Source organism: Saccostrea echinata, unplaced genomic scaffold (genome assembly GCF_033153115.1).
Source record: "Saccostrea echinata isolate AGI-Se365-2 ecotype Australia unplaced genomic scaffold, CSIRO_AGI_Sech_v1 ptg000005l, whole genome shotgun sequence".
Lineage (NCBI taxonomy): Eukaryota > Metazoa > Mollusca > Bivalvia > Ostreida > Ostreidae > Saccostrea > Saccostrea echinata.
In genome coordinates, this window is record NW_026889754.1 from 548,106 (window position 1) to 575,588 (window position 27,483).

Below are 27,483 nucleotides of genomic sequence, written 5' to 3' on the forward strand. Positions count from 1 at the left end.
ATGGATTTTGAAATCCAAAGTTTTTGAAACTGCATTCAGACATTTCAACTTAAGGCATTAACACATAGGGCTGTTTCATATATAATATGTCTATAAAATAGACTTAAAATTCAAAATACCTAAAAACACAAATACATACATTTATTTCATTTATCATGTTAATTTTACAATAAGACTTGTAATACTTTTATGATGATTTTTTTTTTCCAGATTTTGAAATGAAGTAGAAAGTGACATAGACAAGAAACCTTTCTTTGAGGTCAAGGACACAGTAGGGAGAAGCCATTAATTTAGATCAAAGACTCTCTGGGGAGAAACCATTATTTAAGATCAAGAACATACTAGAGAGAGCTGGCTATATGTTTGTGTCTGTTCTCAGCTGTAATCGCTTCCTATCACGAGTCGCCTCGGAGATTAAATCAACGCGGAGTTTCTGTAGGACATCCATGATGGCAGTTGACCAGGGCAACCTCAAATACCTAGGGTAGGGGCACCAGTTTACATTTCATTATTTTATTAAGTAGAGATGTCATGATTCAAATATTTTGATTCAATCAACTTCTGGGATTTAAACCAAAATGTGGCTTTTGTAATTTCACATTTGTGAAGTTGGAACACAACTGGTAAAATTTGCTTGAACTCAATTTTTCAGTTAACTTCTTGTGTTCAGATGTAGATTTCATGTGAATTTCACAAAGTTTTTTTCTCACAAGAAGTTAATTAAGGTATAAGGAATTTTGTGTTTCCCATTTTGGCTCCTTTCGTGTGAATTTCAAAAATATTTCGACTCAGTTTATCCATCTAAGGACATTATGGAAAAGATATATTTAGGATTGCTGCTATGTCATGAACAGAGTATTTTAAGAAAATTCATTTATCATGCCACAAATAATCCAAGAGCAAAACACCTTTCTGAAATCAATAAGTGTAACTTCCTTCTGTCCAAAGAATCTGTTTCAATTAATGTTTGTCACTGTAAGAAAACTGGAATCACCATGTTAATGAGTACATCAGGGGATTATCATTAATATTACTACAATTAAAGAAAGACATGTTTTAGCTTTGTACAATTATGCAGAAAAATACCTGGCTTCTACAGTAAACCAGGGCTATATTTAGACAAATTAATATGTAAACATCTGCATGCACCTGTAATGCATTTTCAGATTTTTAGCTTTATTGGTCAAAAAAGAAAAGGATTTATGCATTGGCAAAGCCTCAGGTGATGCACCAACATCTGTCTGTCTCTCTGTGTCTAGCTGTCCGTCCCTCCATCTGTCTGTCTGTCTGAATATTTTTAATATACATGCCCACCTCTGATGAGTGTTTTAAACTATGATGTCAAAATGATTATGAAATCATTAATTTTCATGGGGTTTTAATTATCATTGTTTTCCTGGTATGAAAAGACCCACTAATTCATGTCCCCCACGAAATGTTAAAAGTCTCATTCTGCAGTGTTTGAAACTCACTGCAAAATAAGCCAGACATGCAGGGCTGACTGCTAGTAAAAGTTGTCAGCCCTGCCAAAGATCTACTCTCGCAGGAAAATAATTGTCTTCTTTTAAATTTGTTTTTAACGATTATGTGACTGGAACCAGGTCACCATAACTTCAAACCAGAATCTATAGACTGATGAATTCTTCCTCTTTGCTTGTTACACTTTGCTACCGATACTATAAGTTGATATAAAAGAGATTTATCAAATATATGAATTTTAATTATGGAAAATTTTAACAGGTCCAGGCGGGCATAAATACATGAAAATTTGTTTGCCCGCTGCAAAATTTGTGCGTCTCGGGCAGTCGGGCGCATGGTTAATTAAACACTGCATTCTGCAATTAGATGTTTCTCCTTAAATCATGATATCAAATCCTCTTGAACCACTAATTTTTCCTCAAACCTCGAAAATGTGATCCCATGAAAATGAGTGATTTTACAGTAATACAAGGAATGCACTGATATTGACAACTGACCAGGAAATATTTAGGCCATCATAAAAAAAAATTGTTTTATGAACACCGACCCACATTTTTTAGGTAGGTTTTTTTAAAAAATTTTGTTGAATAACAAGTATCTAACACATTGATATTAAAGATGAAAATCACAGGTTTAGAAATTTATTGATTTATTGCAATAAATGGCTTTTGATCTAAAAAGTGTCTTGGAGAAATGACACCGAAAATTAAATCTAAAGTTTATATACGATAAGATGTCTCATATTTTTTCCAGAAAAGAATTTTTTTTTTTTCAAAAAACTGATAAACTGAAAAAAAAATGAAGGGGAGTGACAATATTGATGGGTCAATTGGAATTCATCAAACAAATCATTTTTTATTGTTGGCCTTATCTTTAATCTTTCCATAAGGATAAAGGTCTGTATAAATTAACATAATTTATGCCCATATAGACAGCCAAAATGTAGGACTTGGCATTTAATTTTCAAAAATTTCTGGCGGAGGCTCCTGTACCCCCCTCCCCCAAGGAAAATGAGATCAACCCAACCCCTCATAGTAGGAATACAAAGTCACTAGCCCTGCAGGCTATCATGTTTTACAATTGGTGTTTACCCCTGTTCTGACAATTAATAAATGAAATCCCAAACTAAAAATCCTTGATTTCTTCAGTATTTGGAGGTTGAATATCAGATTTACAAAGTCAAGTTTTACTGTATATTTCTGAGAACTTTGATCGTTTGGGGGAAATCAGTAGCAAGGTTCCCTAATTTGGTCTGTAATTTTAATGTACTTTCACTACTTTGGGACCAAGCCCAGGTCCAAGGGACCATGATATTATACAGACAAATATTGGTAGTTTTGGATATGGTACCAGTCTTCCCAATAATCTTTTTTTAGCACATGTCCTTAGGGCAGTTGTATTGACTAATTTCACTAGCCGGGACAAATATTTACAAGCCCAGAATTTTGTTAAGTTATTTTATTCTTATTTGCATTTCGATGTCCAGGAAATCCATTTTTCTGAGAGTTTCTATTATCATGCATTTGTTTTCAACCTGTATATTTTTTGTGCCCCCAATGCAAAAGAATTTCTTGGAAATCGCTGTAGAATAACCTGTTGTTAAAATTGCATGTTTCATTTTGGATGATTTTGTTTGCTTGTTTAATGTCTCTTTCAAAATTGTTCAGCCATATTGAGACCCCACCACTTGGCTGATTGAGGGCTGCAAATTTAAGACCTATACACTTGGCACTCAGGGCCATTGAGCAGTAATGGATCTTTTCATGGCTGTACACTAACTGAGTAGATGTAAGAATATTGCAGTAAGCCAGTAGTAACCTTATAAAAAAAATGAAAAATTGAGAAAATACACATTTTTTGTCATGATATTCTTTACAGCAATCTATAACAAATATGTTTCTTTTGTGTCATTAATGAGAGAAATTCCACTTCTCCCATGGGTTTAATTATCAAGCATTGGTCAAGGAGAATTTTGGTAACAGAAAATTGCATGTCAAATTAGAGATAAATTAATGAGTTTATATGAGGAGCTTTCTAGTAGAGCATCTCTGATCAAGCAGATGTTATCTTTATCTCTTGGGAATTGGGCAGAGGAATCAGCCTCTTAATTGCTTGTGTGAGGTTAAATAGTTCTTGTTGGCTAGCCTAACTTTCAAAATAAACTTGATGTGAAGAATTTAAACTAATTTGATGTTGTATAATATAATTTTTTAAATTTTATTTTTTTTTATATCCTTACAACACATTGCAGAGTGTCAAGTTTCACGAAGATGACAATTTTGTCGTCAAAAGAATAAACATGATGAGTAGTGTTTTTGATGTTTCATTAGGCTGTAGTATTGTAAATTATTCATAAAAAATACAATAAACAAAGCTGCAGATAGGCATTTGTAAAAACTTTAACACAACCAGTTGAGAAATATTTGATGTAATATTTGTTATAATTAATACCTATACACCTGGGCACAGGAGATGTACATCAAATATCATTAATATCATAAGGAATGGAAAAATCATTGAAATCTTCATACGATCAAAGTTGACATGATTTGCTTCCATGCACTTTAAATTGATTTATTTGATAATTGAACAATATTTGATGGGCATATCATGCAGTGTAGCGGGGCACTTTATTGGAGAGTTGAAAAAAAATTGATTTAGTCATAAGATATTTTGTAAGAAGGTCCAAGGTCCACAAAACTTCAAAAGTGATGTCGGAGCACATTAAAAAAAAAAAAAAAAAAAAAAAAAACACTTGGAAAGAAAGGTAGAGTATGTAGAGAATGTATAGATGAAGGATGGGGGATATATTTAAAAATATATGAAAGATAGGGGAAGGGAAGGGGGTACAATAACTGATTGTAATCTCTCCCCTCTGTTTTGTTATCTCCCTTTTTCAGGAATAAAAACCTGACTCAGGTTTTTATTCCTGAAAAAGCGCTGAACTGAAGAGGTGCTCATCTGACATAGTAAATAGGAATCATGGGTAATGACCTGCTTTGTAGCTAGGAATCATGGGTAATGACTTGCTTTGCTGCTAGGAATCATTGGTAATGACTTGCTTTGCTGCTAGGAATTATTGGTAATCTTAAGTTTATGACCTCATTACAAGTGACACTCGCCTTTATATCTGTCAACCCCCCAATCTGTTACCCATAATTCCTTGGTTCTGCTATTATATAGGTTAGTACATTTGTCCCCAGTAAATACAGCCTTGATTGATGGTTTTATTCCTCTCAGACACTAATAGATTTCTTCTTTGCCTGAATATTTGCAATAAATAAAAATAGAAAATAAAAGAGAAGCAACTACCTTTTTTTCTTTATAGAAATTCTGAACCTAATTAAGTTGACAGAAAAATTAATTATTAATAAGCATCATTGTATTGTGTGAATGGTAGAGGTAAAATTACATGACAGGGGAAAAGTAGGTATTATATTCTCCACATTATGTACAGATGTGGCAAATAAATTTTTCATATGTATATCATTTCAATAACACAAGTTAAAATACAGAATTTGTGTTATCAATATACCTTTAAAAATTGTTTCCCATATAAATTTATTCTAAAAAAGTCTAACATTTCCAATGTTATACTGAGCAGTCCCAAAAAATCGATGTTTGACCACAGTGAGATATTTGACCTGTCAATGAGATTTTGGACTGTTTACGTCACACTGTACATGGGCCGGATCAGCAAAATCATAATGAGACATATTTGCATTCGTTGGTGTTTGACAGTGATGGAATTAACTTAGTTATTGACAGTGTTCTTGGGCAACATGCATTTTGTCAACCCCTCAAACCAGACTGTTTGTCTTTGGTCTAATGACCTCAGTCAAACTTGGGTTGGACAAAACCCACATTGTCCTCAAACCTAGTCAACAAATGTACATTGTTGTAAAATAACACAAGTAAGCAATACAAAAACACAAGTTAACAATACAAAAAACACAAGTAAACAATACAATAACACAAGTGAACAATACAATAACACAAGTAAACAATACAATAACACAAGTAAACAATACAATAACACAAGTGAACAATACAATAACACAAGTAAACAATACAATATAACAAGTGAACAATACAATAACACAAGTAAACAATACAATATAACAAGTGAAAAATACAATAACACAAGTTAACAATATAATAACACAAGTTAACAATACAATATAATAAGTGAACAATACAATAACACAAGTTAACAATACAATAACACAAGTAAAGAATACACAATATCACAAGTTAACAATACAATATAATAAGTGAACAACACAATAACACAAGTTAACAACACAATAACACAAGTAAACAGTACAATAACACAAGTAAACAATACAATAAACACAAGTAAACAATACACAATAACACAAGTTAACAATACAATATAATAAGTGAACAATACAATAACACAAGTTAACAATACAATAACACAAGTAAATCATACAATAACACAAGCTAACAATACAATAACACAAGTTAACAATACAATAACACAAGTAAACAATACGATAACACAAGTAAACAATACACAATAACACAAGTTAACAATATAATATAATAAGTGAACAATACAATAACACAAGTAAACAATACAATAACACAAGTAAACAATACACAATAACACAAGTAAACAATACACAATATCACAAGTTAACAATACAATAACACAAGTAAACAATACAATATAATAAGTGAACAATACAATATCACAAGTTAACAATACAATAACACAAGTAAACAATACAATATAATAAGTGAACAATACAATAACACAAGTTAACAATATAATAACACAAGGTAACAATACAATATAATAAGTGAACAATACAATAACACAAGTAAACAGTACAATAACACAAGTTAACAATACAATATAATAAGTTAACAATTCAATAACACAAGTAAACAATACACAATAACAAGTTAACAATATAATAACACAAGTTAACAATACAATAACACAAGTTAACAATACAATAACACAAGTTAACAATATAATAACACAAGTTAACAATACAATAACACAAGTAAAACAATTCAAAAACACAAGTTAACAATACAATAGCACAAGTTAACAATACTTGTGATTGATTAATCTGGTATGTTAGTCTTTACTTTTTAATACAAAAGGCGTGATAGTTAGGCAAGTGAAAGAGTCTTTATTAATCAGATAATTTAAGCTGAATCTTTTGATGTCCTTAAAGCTGATTACGATTTGCCATATTACTCTGCGTTTTCCGTTAGCTGTACAGCCGTTCACTTGGTCACAGTTCAGTGTAAACAGTTTTCACCGGTGTGAACGGACACATTCTGCATAGCTATTGTAAAACTCTCGGTAGCGACAAAAGTAATTGTGACTGTGTACTTCTTCCTAGGTAGAAGGGAAAGTTACCAAAGAAACTACATTAGTTGCACAGGTCATTGCAGCACAAACAAACCCAACTACACGTAAACTGCAATAAAATGTAAACAATGGTAATGTAAGATAACCAACACAAACGCACGTCGTCCATTCCACGCAGGTAGCCGTGACATGAAAGCATTCAGGTTTAAAGAATGTGAAGGATATACCCTGTGCTGATATCGGAGATAGGAAAAGTAATATGGAGTATGCCTATTTACGAGTGGTGTTCAACTTTAAAATAAGTATATTTAGGGTTTTAGTTTAAACCTTCTATTTGCACACAAGCGTTGTCACTGATAAAAAAATATTACAATAAAACAAAGGAAAAGATTTCGATACTGTTTGTTATTAGTTCCCTATCTGTGAAACCAGAGGGAACTATAGGTTTTCTCCTCGTCTGTCCGTCTCTCTGTCAAATTTGGGTGTTTTTTTTTGCAGTTTTTTTAAACGCTTGCAGAAATTGAACTCATTGTATTTGAGTGTACCTTGATGAGTTACTATTCAAGTTTACATTTCGTTCCTCTTCCTTGAATTTTCACAGAATTACTACCTTTTTAATTTTTAAAGGAAACCAGTTAAAACTTGCCGGTAGGGGACTAGACTAGTATTCTCATGCCGTACTCTCAGAATGCTTGTGGGAGATGTAAATTTGTCAGAAATCCCAGTCATGTGATCATAACGAGAATTGTTATGAGGATAAAGTCCCCCTAATCACCAATGATTGATCTGTCGCTGACAGAGAATTGTAATGGGACGATCAGTGACTTCAAAGCACAAGAGCTTATCTGTGATGTCGAAGGGAAAGGGATTTGTGTGGAGAAAGTCCCATTTATTGCGACCCGTAACAAGGTGTTTATTTTCTGTAGAACTGTAGCGTTAGGGTTGTACATTTTAGTCTTTGACCATGAAAACAGTTATGACCCAAGGCTAAAATATAAAACCATAACGCTACAGTTCTGCAGCTATGGTCAAAGAATAAAATATAAAAACACAACGCTACAGTTCTGCAGCTATGGTCAAAGAATAAAATATAAAACCACAACGCTACAGTTCTGCAGCTATGGTCAAAGAATAAAATATAAAACCATAACGCTACAGTTCTGCATCTAGGTGTTTATTTTCTGCAGAAAGGGTCAACATGAAGTTGACTCCAGTATAAATAACAGAGATTAAAAGGTAAAACATTTAATTGAAGCAGAGTATTTGCTTACAAACTTTATTTTAAAAAAATGCAATCATACAGGGGCCACCCAAATAAAGTTGAATTAAAGAAATTGAGTCGAGATATTATTGAATTCAGTATGCTACTTTCAAAACACACAAAGATGACAATCATTTTGAGATCTATCTAGAAACCAAATGAAGGCGATTTATCAAAGACATGAGTGACTTCCTGATTTGACCAGGATAACTATGCTCTCAGAAGAAGTTAATCAATAAATGATGTATAAATATATCTGTCTAGTCCCCTACCGGTGAAAGCGGAGGGGACTTTATGTTTCCTCCCCGTCCGTCCGTCTGTAAGTTTGCATGGGAGAAAGATGCCTGTGTATTTTAAAGAGACAGTCTGGCCAAATTCACGCACGATCTATATACTCTTTTATTATTCGACAAAAATTGTTTTCGTCCTAACTGGCAAGGAAATATGGTTTCCTGCCACAGTATCGATAAACCGATGTTACGTAATTGATATCTTTTTGTAAAGGCGTATAAATACATTAGTATACTCTGCCTGGTACAAAAAGACCCGGAAACAAAGAAAAAAAACCCTCTTTCTGATGATGGTGGTAAAAGTGTCTTTTCATTTCGTGATAATGGCTTTATATTGGATTTCTCTCCGGAATTAGATGCGTCCAATCAGCACAAAGATCGACGTCAGATAAACGCTTTGTGTACTGCTGAAAACAGCAGAGATTAGCTGCCCTATAAATTATGAATAAATTTCTGTGTCGTGTTAATGTCTTATTGATTTAGTGTCTAATGTGTGCTTTGTTAAACTTCTCAGATATTAGACCTACATTCCTTTTTAGCTCACCTGAGCTGAAAGCTCAAGTGAGCTTTTCTGATCACCCGTTGTCCGTCGTCCGTCCGTCCGTCTGTCCGTCTGTCCGTCCGTCCGTCTGTAAACTTTTCACATTTTCAACTTCTTCTCAAGAACCACTGGGCCAATTTTAACCAAACTTGGTACAAAGTATCCTTGGGGGAAGGGGAGTTTAAATTGTTAAAATAAAGGGCCAAGTCCCCTTACAAGGGGAGATAATCAAGAAAAGACAAAAATAGGGTGGGGTCATTTAAAAATCTTCTTCTCAAGAACCACTGGGCCAGAAAAGCTGAAACTTATATGGAAGCATCCTGGGATAGTGCAGATTCTAAATTGTGAAAATCATGACCCCCGGGGGTAGGGCGGGGCCACAATAGTGAATCCAAGTTTTACATTGAAATATATAGGAAAAATCTTTAAAAATCTTCTTCTCAAGAACCACTGGGCCAGAAAAGCTGAAACTTAAGTGGAAGCATCCTGGGGTAGTGTAGATTCTAAATTGTTAAAATCATGACCCCGGGGGTAGGGCGGGGCCACAATAGGGAATCCAAGTTTTACATTGAAATATATAGGAAAAATCTTTAAAAATCTTCTTCTCAAGAACCACTGGTCCAGAAAAGCTGAATCTTATGTGGAAGCATCCTGGGGTAGTGTAGATTCTAAATTGTTAAAATCATGACCCCCGAGGGTAGGGCGGGGCCACAATAGGGAATCCAAGTTTTACATTGAAATATATAGGAAAAATCTTTAAAAATTTTCTTCTCAAGAACCACTGGTCCAGAAAAGCTGAAACTTATATGGAAGCATCCTGGGGTAATGTAAATTCTAAATTGTTCAAATCATGACCCCCAGGGGTAGGGCGGGGCCACAATAGGAAATACAAGTTTTACATTGAAATATATAGGACAAAAATCTTCTTCTCAAGAACCACTGAGCCAGAAAAGCTGAAACTTAAGTGGAAGCATCCTGGGGTAGTGTAGATTCTAAATTGTTCAAATCATGACCCCTGGGGGTAGGGCGGGGCCACAATACGAAATACAAGTTTTACATTGAAATATATAGGAAAAATCTTTAAAAATCTTCTTCTCAAGAACCACTGGGCCAGAAAAGCTGAAACTTATGTGGAAGCATCCTGGGGTAGTGTAGATTCTAAATTGTTCAAATCATGACCCCCGGGGGTAGGGCGGGGCCACAATAGGGAATCCAAGTTTTACATTGAAATATATAGGAAAAATCTTTAAAAATCTTCTTCTCAAGAACCACTGGTCCAGAAAAGCTGAATCTTATGTGGAAGCATCCTGGGGTAGTGTAGATTCTAAATTGTTCAAATCATGACCCCCGGGGGTAGGGCTAGGCCACAATAGGGAATCCAAGTTTTACATTGAAATATATAGGAAAAATCTTTAAAAATCTTCTCCTCAAGAACCACTGGTCCAGAAAAGCTGAAACTTATATGGAAGCATCCTGGGATAGTGCAGATTCTAAATTGTTAAAATCATGACCCCCGGGGGTAGGGCGGGGCCACAATAGGGAATCCAAGTTTTACATTGAAATATATAGGAAAAATCTTTAAAAATCTTCTTCTCAAGAACCACTGGGCCAGAAAAGCTGAAACTTATGTGGAAGCATCCTGGGATAGTGCAGATTCTAAATTGTTAAAATCATGACCCCCGGGGGTAGGGCGGGGCCACGATAGGGGGAATCCCAAGTTTTACATTGAAATATATAGGAAAAATCTTTTAAAATCTTCTTCTCAAGAACCACTGGACCAGAAAAACTGAAACTTATGTGGAAGCATCCTGGGGTAGTGTAGATTCTAAATTGTTCAAATCATGGCCCCTGGGGGTAGGGTGGGACCACAATAGGTATTACAAGGGGGAAAGTCTGGTAATGAACAGCATGGCCAAAGTTACTCAGGTGAGCGATGTGGCCCATGGGCCTCTTGTTTTCCTGTAAAATCTGAATAGAGAAAGCAGAATTTTATTGATGGTGTTTAAGATTTTTAGCGATTCAGAACTGAACCAAAGTTATTCGCTTTGTGGTGTGCAATCCTTAACAACGCTTATAGAAAGGGATTTTTCGCATCCTAATTTCTACTTTAATTTATCAATTTAATTATATTATTAATTAATAATTTAATTCTGGTTGTAACGCTGTATTTGATTGGATAAAAAAATTAATCGTATAAAATTAGTTGCCTACATCACATGACTTGCGTCAAAAACGTACCGATCTGCCTGACGTTACATTCCAATTTTGTACAAATTGAAGTCATTTTTAAGGACAATAATCTTTTTTTCTTACACCAAATGAATGAAAATTAAATTATAAAGAATGTATTTAATAGCTACCCAATTTATACGGTATAAACTGGGTTGGAACAGTTCACGCTTTTTTTATAAACCGCTTCGCGGTTTATAAAGCGTAAATTGCCCCAACCCAGTTTATACCGTATAAAATGGGTAGCTATTAAATTCATTCCTGAAATTAATTTTTCTAATTTATCGTACAAGAAAAAGTGAGAAAAGTATTCTCTTATCAGAAACTACTAGAGTGCATGAATTTACATACCACATATGCATTCGTTCTTAATCGTTTAGGGAACTGAGCGACACTTGGGAACCATTGTCCGGCGTAAATCTGTCACGTCTATCTTGAGAACCGGAAATGCTAGATTGCCCGGCGTAAGTCTGTCACAGTCTATCTTGAAACCGGAAATGCCGGGGATCTGGTGATTTGTGCACGTATTCCTTAAAATAATTGGTTAATGACCCTAAACTCAATTCTAAAGTTTTGAGCTTTCTTTTTAAAAAAAATACATAAGCTTTATATTTTTAACATGAGGGATATGGCTGTAATACTTATACAATGTTTATCACACAAAACGTTCTCAAATTACCAAGGTGACTGACCTTGACATCTTCAGTTATCGTCTAACTTATATTATATAAAGGTAGTAGAATTTAACAAGGATATGGCTTGTTGGAGCACCATTGAAACTTTTAAAGAATTGTCATGTAAACGACCCCTTTTTCAACAACTTTTATTCATTATTAAGTAATCCGGTATATCTGAGAGAATAAATTTTTGTTGCCCCGCCATGAATATGGCCGGGGAATATAGTTTTTGTCATGTCCGTCTTCCGTCCTTCTGTCCTTCCGTCACACTTTGCATTTAGCTCTGTTCAAAGCTAAGTTTCAAAGAAAATATCCAAGATATTTTTATCAAACTTCATATGCTGATAGATACTGATGTAAGCTATTCAACTGCATCAACATTTTTTTACCTTGACCTTTCTTTTGACCTTGACATTACTTTTCTTAAATTAGTGTTTAGCTCAGTTTTAAAGATACCATTCAAGATAGTGTAATCAAACTTCATACGTTGATACATACTGATGCAAGCTATTCAACTGCATCAACATTTTTTTACCTTGACCTTTCTTTTGACCTTGACCTCACTTTTCTTAAATTAGCGTTTAGATCAGTTTTAATGAAACCATTCAAGATATTTTTAAAAAACTTCATATGCTGATACATACTGATGAGAGCTATTCAACTGCATCAATATTTTTTACATTGACGTTTCCTTTGACCTTGACCTCACTTTTCTAAGATAAGTTTTTAGCTCAGTTTTAAAGATACCATTCAAGACAGTGTTATCAAACTTCATATGCTGATACATACTGATGAGAGCTATTCAACTGCATCAACATTTTTTGACCTTGACCTTTCTTTTACCTTGACATCACTTTTTCTTAAATTGTTGTCAAACTTCATATGCTGATACATACTGATGAGAGCTATTCAACTGCATCAATATTTTTCACCTTGACCTTTCCTTTGACCTTGACCTCACTTTTCTCAATTTGTGTTAAAATGTTGCATTACTAATATACCCTCGGCGGGGCATTCATGTCCTATGGACATATTTCTAGTTTAAGATATTTTTTAAAATACAGGTAATGAAAATCACTTTGCTGAAAATGTGAATTCATTGTTAGCGTATTCGCTGCAATCGTCTTTTACTGTATTAATCTGAATTCATTGTTAGCGTATTCTCTGTAATGGTGTTTTACTGATGTATAAATATCGCTATTGTAGGGGGTTCAAGTGTTCCTGTAATAGCTATTTTATAATGTTAACTACATGCTGCATTGAACTTTTGAAACTCAATCTTGTTGAAATAGTGATATAATCTGACATTAAAATGGAAAAAAAATGTATGAAAAAATTAACAATATGAAGATAATTCATAAAATATTTAGCAGTTAAAGAATAAACATTTACTGGTGATAGCAACTCAAAGCCGAGAACGTTTATAAGCTCATAGACGCAGTGTGACGTTACACGTTTATTTCATTAAGTGTCCTGTTCATAGTATTTGATGGCGCTTGGAATATTTTTTTTAAGCTTTAAATGAGAATTTTAAAAGTAACCTTTAAATTGTTTATTGATTTCAAGTCTACGTGGGAACATTTAAATTTATTCATAAAAATCTTCATCTTTTTTCTGCGATTTACTAGGTTACTTTGAGGACTAATTTAGATATATCCTAAAAACAAAACTGTATTTCTTAATTGAAAATGAATATATTTATAACTTTTGAGACTTCCTTGTCAGATTCTGCAGCTCTTGTCTGTGTGATTATATTGTTGTCGTAAAGGATTCGGAATGATGATGTCCTGTAAACCATAATGAGTTGTACATGCAATCAGGGGTGAATTAAATACAGAGAAATAAAAGGTAAAACTGCCCAGAGATATATAACAAGATCCTTCTCATTAATATTTCATTCTCAGGGAGTTTACGTTTGGACATTGTCTTGTCAAATGCTGCTGGATAAGCCAGATACATATTTTCCCAGAGATGCTATTTAAAGGTCATTGCACAAAGATTACCGCTCAACAGCAGTAGATGCACAGTCTACCATATAAAGATACACTAGTTAATTGTTTATTAAGACTAATAAAATTCGTGCTGATGTCAATACTCCGACCAGCGGGCCGCTTAAGTCAATACAGTAAGGTAACGCGCGAGGCCCCATAAGTCAATAATAATCCCTCTGGTGTTTTGACATTTATTCCTATATATTGGGAGGTTTGTTGATTCTCAATGGTTGTAGCCTTTGACGGAGTTTGATATTCAAATATAACCATTCTGTTCAGCCTATTGATCTTTTGACGGCTTATTGACTTTGTATAAATTTTCCCTGTTTTATAATACCCTCTGCTGGCCGTTCATTACTAGAGTCAGAGTCTGAAGATGTCAGAGCGCGGATTTCGTTTTCGGCGGAATCTGTTTAACTGTCAATGACAGTCTCCTGATGACAGCCTCGTTCTGATATTGACAGCAGACTGAAAATTACCAGATAAACGGAACGTTTTCACGCAGAAGTAGGCGGCGAACCCGATTCACAAATCACGATATTTCGAAGAAAGTTGTAGCTGGGAAAAATTTCTTTAATATATGCCAATCGGTGTTTTTAATTATTTCTGATTTAAGAAAAAAAAGGATGTTAAAATTAGGATTTTACCGATAACAATTTTTTATCCCGGAATTACGACGAAGTAGACATTGTTAAGTTAATGAAACGAAGTGTAAAGGGATTGTATTCTCGGCATCCAAACATTAAGTGTATTCTACTGGAACAGACAACGGACTGATTTACATTTTCTGGCGACATGGAAATGGGATACATTGATTGCATAATTTCAATACAAACCACGTGCGTTATATAGCCGGGTACTGTGATAAATTGTCTGAGAAACTGTGTGACGATAAACGACGGGGATGGACCGGATATCAGTGAACAGATTCTCCTTCCGCCGGAAGGGAAGCCATAAGAAGAATAAGGAGGAACAGTCCGAACCCGAGTTTGATTACACAAAACTTTCGTATATCAGGTAGGATGAAATGTCGTTCCCGAATTTTTTTATTGACAAATATATTTCAAGATTGAAAAAAAAATTGTCATTTTGACAATGATCGACAAAAGTATTGTAATATGCAATATGCTGCTTTCACTATCAATAAATCTTTCGCTACGATTAGTGATAGTAATTAATTAGTTTATATATTTATTTATTAAACTTTGTAATCTATAAGCATTGCTCAAAGAATAAAAACGAAACATGAGAGAGAGAGAGAGAGAGAGAGAGATCTGAATTTTGATAATGAATCAATTAGTAAAATGAAACTTTAAATCACCCCAAGAGAATTTGCATATACTGGCCAGAAAATTTCTAACATTATTGATTATTAAATTGGAAATTGATCTGTGAAACGACTGAATCATATAGTGGAACCATGATCGACACATTTTTCTGTAACTAATGCCTTTAGTTTTTGTGGATGGTTACATGATTTTGCAGTAAACATTTTTATAATAAAGATGTTTGTAAGATAAAGATGGAGTTATGCCCCGTAAGAAGCATTATCCCATTTTATACTTTGGAATATGAAAATCTCCAAATACATGTTTTCACTTCCATTTTTTTCTACTGAGCTTGTAACTAAGTAGATTCTTTTGACGAATTACTTCCAGACGAAATCTGATTTTCATATTAATCGACTAAGGTTTGGAAGACTTTCCCCCCTGCATTCTAAGTTTGTAAATATTTATTGGCAGTATTCTTTATGGGATTTGCTTTGGTATTTAAGAGTCTCTTTTATATTGCGAAGGCTTGTGGATATCGTACAACATTGTATTGTTGTCTAACATATCGTACAACATTGTATTGTTGTCTAACATATCGTGCAACATTGTATTGTTGTCTAACATATCGTGCAACATTGTATTGTTGTCTAACATACATGTATCGTGCGATTTTGCATCGTTTTCTAACATATTGTGCGATTTTGCATTGTTTTCTAACATATTGTGCGATTTTGCATTGTTTTTTAACATATCGTGCGATTTTGCATCGTTTTCTAACATATTGTGCAATTATGTATAGATGTGTAACATATAGATGTCTTACATGTACATATTTTGCAAACCGTCACTATAGCCCAGTAGACAGGATAGAGCCCTCGATCCATAATTACAGCGTCATAGGACCGCGTCCCGGTTACAACAAACCTCACTCAAACAAGCAAATTCAAAGAATTGTGGCCCCCGCTTTAGGTGTCTTAGTGGTTGAGATGCAGTTACTTACGGCGTATTGTAACTGTCTTGTCTCTGTGTTCTGTCCTGTCTGTCCATCGTACAAAATACATAATACAATCCAAAAGATCCTGTCAGAGGTCATTCATGAGAAAAACTCTGTCTGTTCTGAAGCAAAAGGTACGGCCAGATTTCTTTTAATAAGTAGGTCAAACTTTTAGGTCTAGATAAAGGTTATGAAATCAAAAATGGTAGTGTTGTCACTGGTAATCATTTTACAGAAGTATGCTTGTAATTCCTCTACAATATATCTTTATTGAACATAGGTACATGAATATAAGCCTCTCATGTTATAAGTCTATTTCGTGTCCTTATCGTAGATAAATAGTCCCAGTACTGTTATTAATTTTGTTGCAACAGATCTTAAACCCCTCTTATAATAATCCTTCTGACGAACCAATTAACAACTTAAACCTGGGTTACTATAGTACCGGGGCCGCTATAGCGGTCAGAGTTTATGTATTACTGGGGCTACTATAGCGATCAGAGTTTTTGTAGTTAAAAATGCAAGAAATCTTTGAACGTCCTCAAAACAAAAGCTGGACAATACTGACAGTTATATAAATATTAACGAAATTTGAAGAAATTATGAAATTTGTTCGAATAATGACACCAGCCCTTGGGCCAAAATAGAAGGTTGAATTGTGAAACGAAAATTTCCTGCGCTTGTCCAATCTTGGCGGAATTTTGCGGATGGGACAAATTTGCCAATGTTACAATCGCAAAATATTTTAAGATACCAATTTAGATATCTTTTAAATAAACCATCTTTTGTTGTCAAACGTGGTAAGTAAGGCTGACGTTACGGTAGTTTTTAGCCTGATTTACCCAGTAATTTTATAGCTAAGAACTCTTATAATATGAAGGTAAATAAAGGCTAACTGTGATATGTTATTAAATCTTCTCATCAACATGTCTATCTTGTATGAAATACTTAAAACCATGCTGTGTTTCTACAAAATCCTTAATATTCGCTGACATACTTCATATCAGTTGAATGCCTTTTCAAATACTAACCAAATTCGGATTATTTCCTCTACTTTATCAATACATTGGGCTCAAGGCGTTTGGGACGCTTACTCCTCGAAGGCACCTGATCTCACCTCTGGGATTTCCGGGGATCCGGGTTTTATGTCCTATTCACAGATTTGTATTGTTTATAGATTTTTTTTTTAGATCGATTACTGTTCGCTATCTTCATCTTTTATATATAGATATATCACTTCATTCAGATGAGGAATTGTACATATTTAATTGGTTTGACTGTTTCACATGCTTGTTTTCTTCTCTAGTGAGAGCTGTGCGTATAGAATACCATCAATAGGACATCTACAGGCAATTATTTTTCGTCAATTAATGCTTTTTATCAAGAAAAGATCAGATAACACTTTGGTTTACGACATGTATTTCCTCTTCATATTAAAGGAAATCCAGTTAGATGTCGTAAATTAGTGTCGTAAATTAGTACAAACACGACTTACGGCACAATCAGCGTCTGTCTTGAGTGGTTTTTATCCATCTAAGAATCTTGGTGAATGGAGTAACAGATAAACTCATTGTTCTGTAGATTTGTCATTAGTAAATACTAATGGCAAAAAGGAATACATTTACAGAAGTCAATGTGGCCGATAATGAAACCCAGCAAACTCTAGAGACTGTGTCAGGGCCTATAAAACCAATCATTTTGGTACGAGATCTTGAAATGGTCGCTAATTTGTAAGGCTTTCTCTGTCAGAGATACATTATATTAGGCTCTGTAGAGTGCATCTATAGCAAATTTAAACATTTTCTAAATATTTTGTAAATAAAGTGGCAAACTTTATTTAAGAGTTTAACAAGCTCATTTTCAGTTATATTCTGTTCCAAACATATAAAATGAACATCTCGGGTAAAGAGTGCGTCTAGCATATATTCTGTCGTATTCTAAAAAATCCATGAACATATACATTGCCGTTTTGTTTTTAGGTCTCTGCCCCCATGGGGCATGAGGGGTTATGCCAAAACCATCAAAACTTGAAAGTCTTCTGTACTCTTGGACATCAAAAAGTCAAATTGTTGGTATGATTGTAATAAACATTGAAGCCTCTACCAAAATTGTGAAATTAATGGCCCAAGGCTCAGGAGTGTAGTTTAAGGGTGGGGCTCTATATATCATATACTGAAAATGCATAAATTCTTCAAAAATCTTTTTCTCGCCATATATATATTAAGCAAACAAACTAAGTGCATTGATATGATGAACAAGAGAGCATCCTTCAAAATTGTGAAATCTTTGGCGTGGTGCCTGTGGTACCTTGGTCAGACATTCAGGCAGGGCTCTATTGATCACTCAGTAAAAATTCATAAGTTCTTTGAAAATCTCTGCCCCCTTGGTATTTAGAATATAAAAATACATGGTTATGATGAGCAATTGTACTTCTTTCAAAATTGTGAAATTCATGGCCCCTTGGTCAGGGATTCTAGAATTAGGGTAGGACTCTATTGATCTTTTAGAGAAAATGCATTTATTTAATTCTTTGAATTTTGCAATGTTGTAGTTTTAAAATGAAATATGGAGATAATGAACAGTATGCAAGCTCAAAATCTATTGTAAATAATGTAATTGATAGGTAAATTGAATAAAAAAAATTGTACAAGATTTTTAATGGTTTTTAATAGTAAGGTAGAGGTATAAATAAAAAAAAATGATAGAAAATGAGACAAAGAATACCCGATATATGTACATTAAATATAATTCAGAGATCAATAACGTCCATTGTTGTCTAGGGACTGTGCTGGTAGTACTGTGAAATATTGTGTGTTAATAAGTACTACTGTCTGGTAATATTGTGTGTTAATAAGTACTACTGTCTGGTAATATTGGGTGTTAATAAGTACTACTGTCTGGTAATATTGGGTGTTAATAAATACTACTGTCTGGTAATCTTGGGTGTTAATAAGTACTACTGTCTGGTAATATTGTGTGTTAATAAGTACTACTGTCTGGTAATCTTGTGTGTTAATAAGTACTACTGGCTGGTAATGTTGTGTGTTAATAAGTACTACTGTCTGGTAATCTTGTGTGTTAATAAGTACTACTGTCTGGTAATATTGTGTGTTAATAAGTACTACTGGCTGGTAACATTGTGTGTTAATAAGTACTACTGTCTGGTAATATTGTGTGTTAATAAGTACTACTGTCTGGTAACATTGTGTGTTAATAAGTACTACTGTCTGGTAACATTGTGTGTTAATAAGTACTACTGGCTGGTAATATTGTGTCTTAACAAGTACTACTGGCTGGTAATATTGTGTGTTAACAAGTACTACTGGCTGGTAATATTGTGTGTTAACAAGTACTACTGGCTGGTAATATTGTGTGTTAACAAGTACTACTGGCTGGTAATATTGTGTGTTAATAAGTACTACTGGCTGGTAATATTGTGTGTTAATAAGTACTACTGGCTGGAAATATTGTGTGTTAATAAGTACTACTGGCTGGTAACATTGTGTGTTAATAAGTACTACTGGCTGGTAACATTGTGTGTTAATAAGTACTACTGGCTGGTAATATTGTGTGTTAATAAGTACTACTGTCTTGTAATAGTGTGTGTTAATAAGTACTACTGTCTGGTAATATTGGGTGTTAATAAGTACTACTGTCTGGTAATATTGGGTGTTAATAAGTACTACTGTCTGGTAATCTTGGGTGTTAATAAGTACTACTGTCTGGTAATATTGTGTGTTAATAAGTACTACTGTCTGGTAATCTTGTGTGTTAATAAGTACTACTGGCTGGTAATGTTGTGTGTTAATAAGTACTACTGTCTGGTAACATTGTGTGTTAATAAGTACTACTGGCTGGTAACATTGTGTGTTAATAAGTACTACTGGCTGGTAATATTGGGTGTTAATAAGTACTACTGTCTGGTAATCTTGGGTGTTAATAAGTACTACTGTCTGGTAATATTGTGTGTTAATAAGTACTACTGTCTGGTAATCTTGTGTGTTAATAAGTACTACTGGCTGGTAATGTTGTGTGTTAATAAGTACTACTGGCTGGTAACATTGTGTGTTAATAAGTACTACTGGCTGGTAACATTGTGTGTTAATAAGTACTACTGGCTGGTAATATTGTGTGTTAACAAGTACTAGTGGCTGGTAATATTGTGTGTTAACAAGTACTACTGGCTGGTAATATTGTGTGTTAATAAGTACTAGTGGCTGGTAACATTGTGTGTTAACAAGTACTACTGGCTGGTAATATTGTGTGTTAACAAGTACTACTGGCTGGTAATATTGTGTGTTAACAAGTACTACTGGCTGGTAACATTGTGTGTTAATAAGTACTACTGGCTGGTAACATTGTGTGTTAATAAGTACTACTGGCTGGTAATATTGTGTGTTAACAAGTACTACTGGCTGGTAATATTGTGTGTTAACAAGTACTACTGGCTGGTAATATTGTGTGTTAACAAGTACTACTGGCTGGTAATATTGTGTGTTAACAAGTACTACTGGCTGGTAATATTGTGTGTTAACAAGTACTACTGGCTGGTAATATTGTGTGTTAATAAGTACTACTGGCTGGTAATATTGTGTGTTAATAAGTACTACTGTCTGGTAACATTGTGTGTTAATAAGTACTACTGTCTGGTAACATTGTGTGTTAATAAGTACTACTGTCTGGTAACATTGTGTGTTAATAAGTACTACTGTCTGGTAACATTGTGTGTTAATAAGTACTACTGTCTGGTAATATTGTGTGTTAATAAGTACTACTGTCTGGTAATATTTAGTGTCACATCACAGACATATACAGGAAAGATTCTGAGTTGTTGCTGATTACAGGGCTACCTGTTGATTCCTGATCTCCCTTCTCTCTCTCTCTCTCTCTCTCTCTCTGAGCTTCAGTTAATTTTGTGTTATCATATTTAATTATTTACCATTTCCATAGATCCTTTCCATGTTTATATTACACACAGGTGACTGCTAAGGCCCTTAGGCCTCTTGTTGAAGACGTGATAACCAGCAAATTACAGAGTGTTTGGCGAGGATATTTGATTGGCGTGCAAATGATTTGATATTTTTCTTTTAATAAAGAACACAATATGACTAACGTTACACCCACTATCGTTATATTCAGATTTTGTTTTAAAAAGGAGATTGTTGAGAAAATGAGAGGAAAAAAACCTGATTTTTCTCCGGATATCATGTGTCGGTGGTATTTAATGTTAACAATCCGAATGTTACAGGCAGACGGAATGATTCTGTGAGAAATGTCTGTCACAGAGAGATTTCAATTATTATCACTTCGACCCCATTTGACCAATTGATATTGCAATGTTTTTATATTAGAGTCGTAACTTGTGAAGTAATTTCTGTAAAATGTGGAAGTGTTGACAGTTTTATTACGTGTGATTATTTCTTATTGCTTATAATTACACCGCTCTTACTAAGGAGTTCGATGTCTTTATTAATCTCTTCTTATACCAAAGGACAAACGAAAGAAAAATCAATGATTTAGGCACAGATCCAAGATTTCTTCATAGTATATACTGACCATTAAATTTGATTTGCCGTTACTATAGTAAAGTAGACGGGGAATTGTTATGAAAGTGTAGAAAAACACATCGCATTAAATCTGAGTGTCTAAAATGTTAACCATTTTTAGAATGTCTGTAAAATTGTTCTTTGTTTACAGCCTTCTTATGGAACAACTGTAAAACTGTCTTTGTTTACAGCCATCTTTAGGATGACTGTAAAATTGTCCTATGTTTACAGCTATCTTTAGGATAGCTGTAAAATTGTCCTAATATGTTTACAGCAATCATTAGGATAATTGTAAAATTGCACTATGTTTACAGCCATCTTTAGAAATACTGTAAATTTGCCCTATGTTTACAGCCAGGAAGAGGCTCAGAAGATTGATGAAGAACTATTTTCTGAATACGCTTTCTCTGTTGAACAACTTATGGAGCTTGCCGGATATAGCTGCGCTGTTGCCATAGCAAAGGTAGCAAATTATAAATTTGATAGAACAAAAAAAAAAAAAAAAAAAAAAGTTTGGTTAATTTTTTTTAATGAATGTGACTTATGTTGTTATTTTCGTAATCTGTTATTTTTGCTTTGCACTTCGCTCATTCGTACAGATCTTCATATTTTAACTGTTTACAGTACTTGCTGCTATTATTATGTTATTAGTACATGTCTAGGGTGCTTCCCACTGTTTTCCGATATTTTTAGCTCAGTCTCTTGAACTTTAAGCTGTAGTGAGATATTGCCCAGCATCTAACTGTCTATCAGCCCATCCGTCTGTAAACTTTTAAAAACACTTTTGACTTATATTTTGGAACTTCTGAGCAAATTTCAATCAAAGTCAACACAATACATCTTTTGGTAAATGAGATTTAAAATTATGCAAAAGAGAGGATATAATCAAGGAAAATTAAAAAAAAAAAGGTGTGGACATTTTAAATTTCTCTGCTAGATCTCTGTTAAGTCAGACAAGATATTATGATCCATGCACCCCTTAGAGATGGGTCACAATGGTGTTTATTTTTTTTTATATAAGAGAAAAAAATCTGTTACAAAAAAGAAAAGGTACTGTATTATATTTATCTGTAGGGAAGCGAAATTTAACTCAGGTGAGCAATATGGCCCATGTGCCTCACCTTTTGAGTATATTGCAGTGCTACCCTTTATGTATATATTGCACTGCTATCCTTTAATTTTTGTGTATATTGCAGTGCTACCCTTTAGAAAAAATGACCCGAGATAACGGAGCTGTTCTGGTGTGCTGTGGGCCGGGGAATAATGGCGGTGATGGACTCGTGTGTGCCAGGCACCTCAAACTTTTTGTAAGTAGACAGTGTGTGCTAGGCACCTCAAACTTTTTATACAATGTAAGTGGCCAGTGTATGCAAGGCACCTCAAACTTTTTGTCAGTATATAGACGTTCTGTGCAAGACACTACAAGGTTTTTGCATTACCTTTATTTGTAAGTACGTATGGTTTTGCTCCTCAGATTGTAAATGGGGATTATTTGTTCAGGCGCCTCCCACTGGAAGTAGAACATGCAAGTGCTCTACACCTCCAATATTTCTCTTTTTTTCAAATAAAACCAGTGTCAACATTGAGGTCAAAGGTCGGTTGTATCCTAGGTACTTTTCCGTGGTATAGACTGATAGACGTGCAATTTCTTTATAGAAAAGCCAATAACTTGCTCACGTTACAATTTGATTTTTCTTACACTTTATCTGATTGAAGAGAAAAAAAAAGAAATAAGATCGGAATCTGTTAAGCGGATAAGTGGCAGTTTCCATCGGAAACGTGTCAATTTATCGCCGGATCAAAGTAGACAGACCTAGTTAGGCCGTCACTACAGAATTTCTATCATTCGTAACTTCTCGGGCCTTTCCGACAAGCAGAAAAACAACCCCGAGGTTGTTTTTCCGACCTCTGACGGAAAGACCCGAGATGATGCCATTGATTTGATCTGAGTAGAACCGATAGCGGACTCTTCAAATTTGTCGCAGAATATTCGGATCTTGTTCACGTTTCTTCCAATTTCCTCTGAGATATTGACAATTCTACAGAACGGAATTCTATACAACAGAGATATCAGATTTTCTCTTAGCAGTCAAAGGAAATCAATCCAAGAAAAACTGTTATATTTCAGATGACAGAATCATATAACACAGTTTCTAAATATAACCGTTAAATCAAATTTTAATATTTAAAGATAAAAAGATCTTTTTGACATATTTTTCATTTTGTAACCAATAAGAATTTTCTGCCATTTTTGTATGAAAGACAGGGTACACACGGAGTATCCAAGGGGGGGGGGGGGGAGGCGGGGTCTCGGGGCTACCCTCCCCCCAATTTTTTTCCCAAGCATAAAATTTTACTGCTCGTTTGGCATAAAGAGTCGGAAATTAAAGCGCTAAAGATTAACAATATTACATTTATCACAATTGCATCGATATTTTAAACCTTTAGTAGTCGGTTTGCGTAATGTACTGTACGTGTACTTGTGTTATTTGCATATACCTGAGTTAAACGCATGTACTTGTGTTACATTCGTATACTTCTGTTACATGCGTGTACTTGTTTTGAATTCGTATTCTTTCGTTTCATGCGTGAACTTGCGTAACATGAGTGTACTTGCGTGATAAGATTGTACTTGTGTGATGTGCGTGCACTTGCGTAACATGCGTGTACTTGTGTGCATTTGTGTGGCATGCATGAACTTGCGTAACATGCGCGTACTTCGTGGCGTCAACCAGTGAAACAGTTACGCATGCGTATTCTGTAAATTTTGCTTAAGAGTAAGCGTTTGCGAAAGTTTGACTGAATTCATTCTTTGTTTTTAACATTTGTATATCAACAACGCCCAAAAGTCAAGTATCTTAACGCGTCCACAGTATGTGTTTGACAGCAGTCAAACAATGAGGCGTTAGGGCTGGGCAATAATACCGATATTCCGGTATATTGCGGTATGTTGACAAAAATGTCGTATTGCAATACGTTTTTGAAATACCAATATACTGGCAAAATGCTTGGACTTAGGAATTCTATCATAAACAGATTAAAAAATTGCCAGAAAGGTTTGCGATCACGCCAAATAGGAAGACAAAAGCCGTTGTCTGGGTGTATTTAGTTGTAAAAGTGTAATTCAATCAACAAGATATCTTTTATTGGTTATTTATCATAGTTACATGTATGTACATTCTACGTATAAAAAGGAAACTAATATATTGAGAAAATTTCATTTAAATTTTTGTTGAAAATATTGCAATACATATATCGCAGTACAGTTAAAAATATCGCAATATATCGCAATACGAAATCTCTAGCCGATACCAAGCCCTATGAGGCGTACATACTTAATAAGTAAACTGTGTATAAATATAAGACCAAATGTTTTATTGGAAAAATTAGGGTGATTTTTTTTTTTTATAATTTTCGTGAATTTTATCATTGCACGCAGAGATTCTTATTATTTTAAATCAGCAACACTTGAAATTTCCCATAAATGATGACACGTCTACACTGTGTTTTGTATTGATAGGGCTACAGACCGACCGTATTTTACCCTAAGAAGCCAAACAAGCCCCTGTTTGACGCCCTCAGTAAGCAGTGTGAGGGGATGGACCTCCCGTTCCTGTCCTATTTCCCCTCCGAGGCGCACCTCATACAGGACTCCTACAATCTCGTGGTGGACGCTTTGTTTGGCTTCAGTTTCAAGCCCCCGGTGAGAGAGACTTTTGCCAACGTTATAGAGGCGCTTAAAAAAGTGGACATCCCCATCTGCAGCGTGGATATCCCCTCAGGTAATTTATTTAAGGATGGTTAAAGAAATAGTTCTAATTTGTTTTGAAAACAAAGTTATTTTGGTATTCTGCTTTGTGTGCATTAATGTTAACCTACACCTTTCAATTCTTCTTGCATTTCAAATTAGGAAGTATTTTGGGTACATTTATAAAAAGTCAAAGTCGCTATTTAAAATCGGACTTAAGCCACTGAACTAAGCTTTAATTTAATATGTTACTTTTGGGAAATTGCTCTTCTGTTAAAGGCGTTCTTTTTCTTGTTTGCACCAGATGAGGAAAATTTAAAAAACAAATGTATGAATTTACAAGAAGCTTATAGCGAGCGCAGCGAGCGGCGCGAAGCGCCGCTCGTCACTGCGAGCTCTAACGACAACGCCAGGGCGAAGAGAAAATTCGGACTACTGCATATATTCATTCAATAGAATTTTTTTCCGCAGTAACTTTGGACCCACAATGCATCGCTTATTTAAGCTACGTTCTCGCGATAATGACAACAAAATTTCAACAAAAAATAAACTCGTCTCGATTTAATGGATATATTGCAGCTAAATAACATATAAAACGTTCTTCATTAAAATCTGCCAGCGTTCAGGCTTCGGTTTGGTAATGCAACTTACATACGCCGTCATGTGACGTTAGAGTCTAGACGTATCAGGCCCGCAGGAAGCAATTTCAGTTTGGGGGGGGCACAACCATACACTTTCAGTTGAGGCGGCACTATCAACTACCAAAAATTTCTTGACAAGCAAAAAAAAAAAAAAAAAAGAAAAGAAAAGGTCATCAGACGTTTTTATTGAGGGGGCACAAGCATATAGTATATATGTTTACTATAGTCCTCTATATATCGGCAAAATTATTGGGGGGGGGGCATTCCCCCGTGCCCCCCCCCACCCCGGTTCCTACGGCCATGCGTATCAAATGTCACTTGCGCTTTGAAGAGATGGGGCTAAATACAGTTTATAAAAGTATCTGCGCTCGCCCTAACGGTCGCACCGTCAACATATTAGAAATTTACATATTTATATTTTAGGTTGGAACGTAGAGAAAGGTGACCCCGAGGGCCTACAGCCTGACCTTCTGATCTCCCTCACAGCCCCCAAGAAATGCGCCAAACTCTTCAAGGGCAGACACCACTATCTCGGCGGACGGTTCGTCCCGAGGACTCTCGAACTGAAGTACGATCTTCAACTTCCGCCTTACCCCGGAACTGATTGTGTGGTGGAGCTAAAAACCCAGAAATCGGAGGAGGAGAAAACAAACAGCGCGGGGGAGTAATAGTACAGTGACGTCAAAAGACTCAGGGGAGGGGTCATTGTTTTTTATCAGAATTTCGAAAGAAAAAAAATCAAAGTTTAAAAGTGATCACTGCTTTAGTTCAAAGTTTGAGCACGCTTGAAGAGAAAATATGCTTAATGAATGCTTGAAATGAAATATTTAGTGAATGATTGAGCTTGAGAAATTCCTCTGACGACGCAGTGTACTTGTTAATTATGACAGTCTATTGGAGTGATTAATTAGTTTAACATGTTTACTGCTGCTTCGTTTGTATACACACTTCTTGTTGAATATAAGATTAAACCTTACGCAAAACGTTGCTCATGTGTAATTTTTTTATAGAATGGAGATTTGGAGGAAGGTCAAACTATTCCACTGTGTTTTAATGGATGTTAAGCAAATTAAGGAGTGTAACTCTGTAATGGTTTGTATCGTCATACGGAGTGCGGAGTTATCTTAAAGTTTCTTTGATGTCACCACAAATGTAAACAGAGGATTAGATAGCTTCTGAGTTATATTAAATCGTAGCATGGATGCCAGTATGTTATGTCAATGTGATTCGATTTCTAAATATTATTTATTTTATTTTTCTTTATAAGTAAAATTGGTTTGATTTTGGTGTTTAGATTGAAGGTTTAATCTATTTAACAAATGCGAATTGAAATATATCGCCCAATTTAAATGTATTACTTTTGAACAGGCTATTTAACAGTTGTTTAATATACCAGTGTGTTTACATTTTATTTGGCAAATAAATGAGGACCTTGTATAATTTGTTTATTTCTTTTAAC

General features: G+C 34.7%; 1 protein-coding gene across 2 annotated transcripts; it reads left to right on the forward strand.

Annotated features, from left to right (window-relative positions):
• The first annotated feature begins 210 nt into the window (after window positions 1-210).
• On the forward strand, window positions 211-27,464 carry LOC133179759 (NAD(P)H-hydrate epimerase-like). Of its 2 annotated transcripts, none has more exons than XM_061314452.1 (5): window positions 211-484; window positions 21,990-22,098; window positions 22,832-22,942; window positions 25,156-25,417; window positions 26,448-27,464. In XM_061314452.1, exons 1-5 carry the CDS (start codon window positions 360-362, stop codon window positions 26,690-26,692), a joined length of 852 nt encoding a protein of 283 aa, XP_061170436.1. In that variant the 5' UTR covers window positions 211-359; the 3' UTR covers window positions 26,693-27,464. The 2 variants fall into 2 exon arrangements, with proteins under 2 accessions (XP_061170436.1, XP_061170437.1); XM_061314453.1 differs by lacking the exon at window positions 211-484 and adding an exon at window positions 14,482-14,841.
• Window positions 27,465-27,483: the final 19 nt, after the last annotated feature.

Excerpts from the sequence above, each read along its gene's own strand:
- LOC133179759 (XM_061314452.1), top strand. The coding sequence starts at position 360 with ATGTTTGTGTCTGTTCTCAGCTGTAATCGCTTCCTATCACGAGTCGCC. Across the intron at positions 485-21,989 it reads GGCAACCTCAAATACCTAGG|CCAGGAAGAGGCTCAGAAGA; the intron begins GTAGGGGCACCA and ends CTATGTTTACAG. Across the intron at positions 22,943-25,155 it reads CCAGGCACCTCAAACTTTTT|GGCTACAGACCGACCGTATT; the intron begins GTAAGTAGACAG and ends TTGTATTGATAG.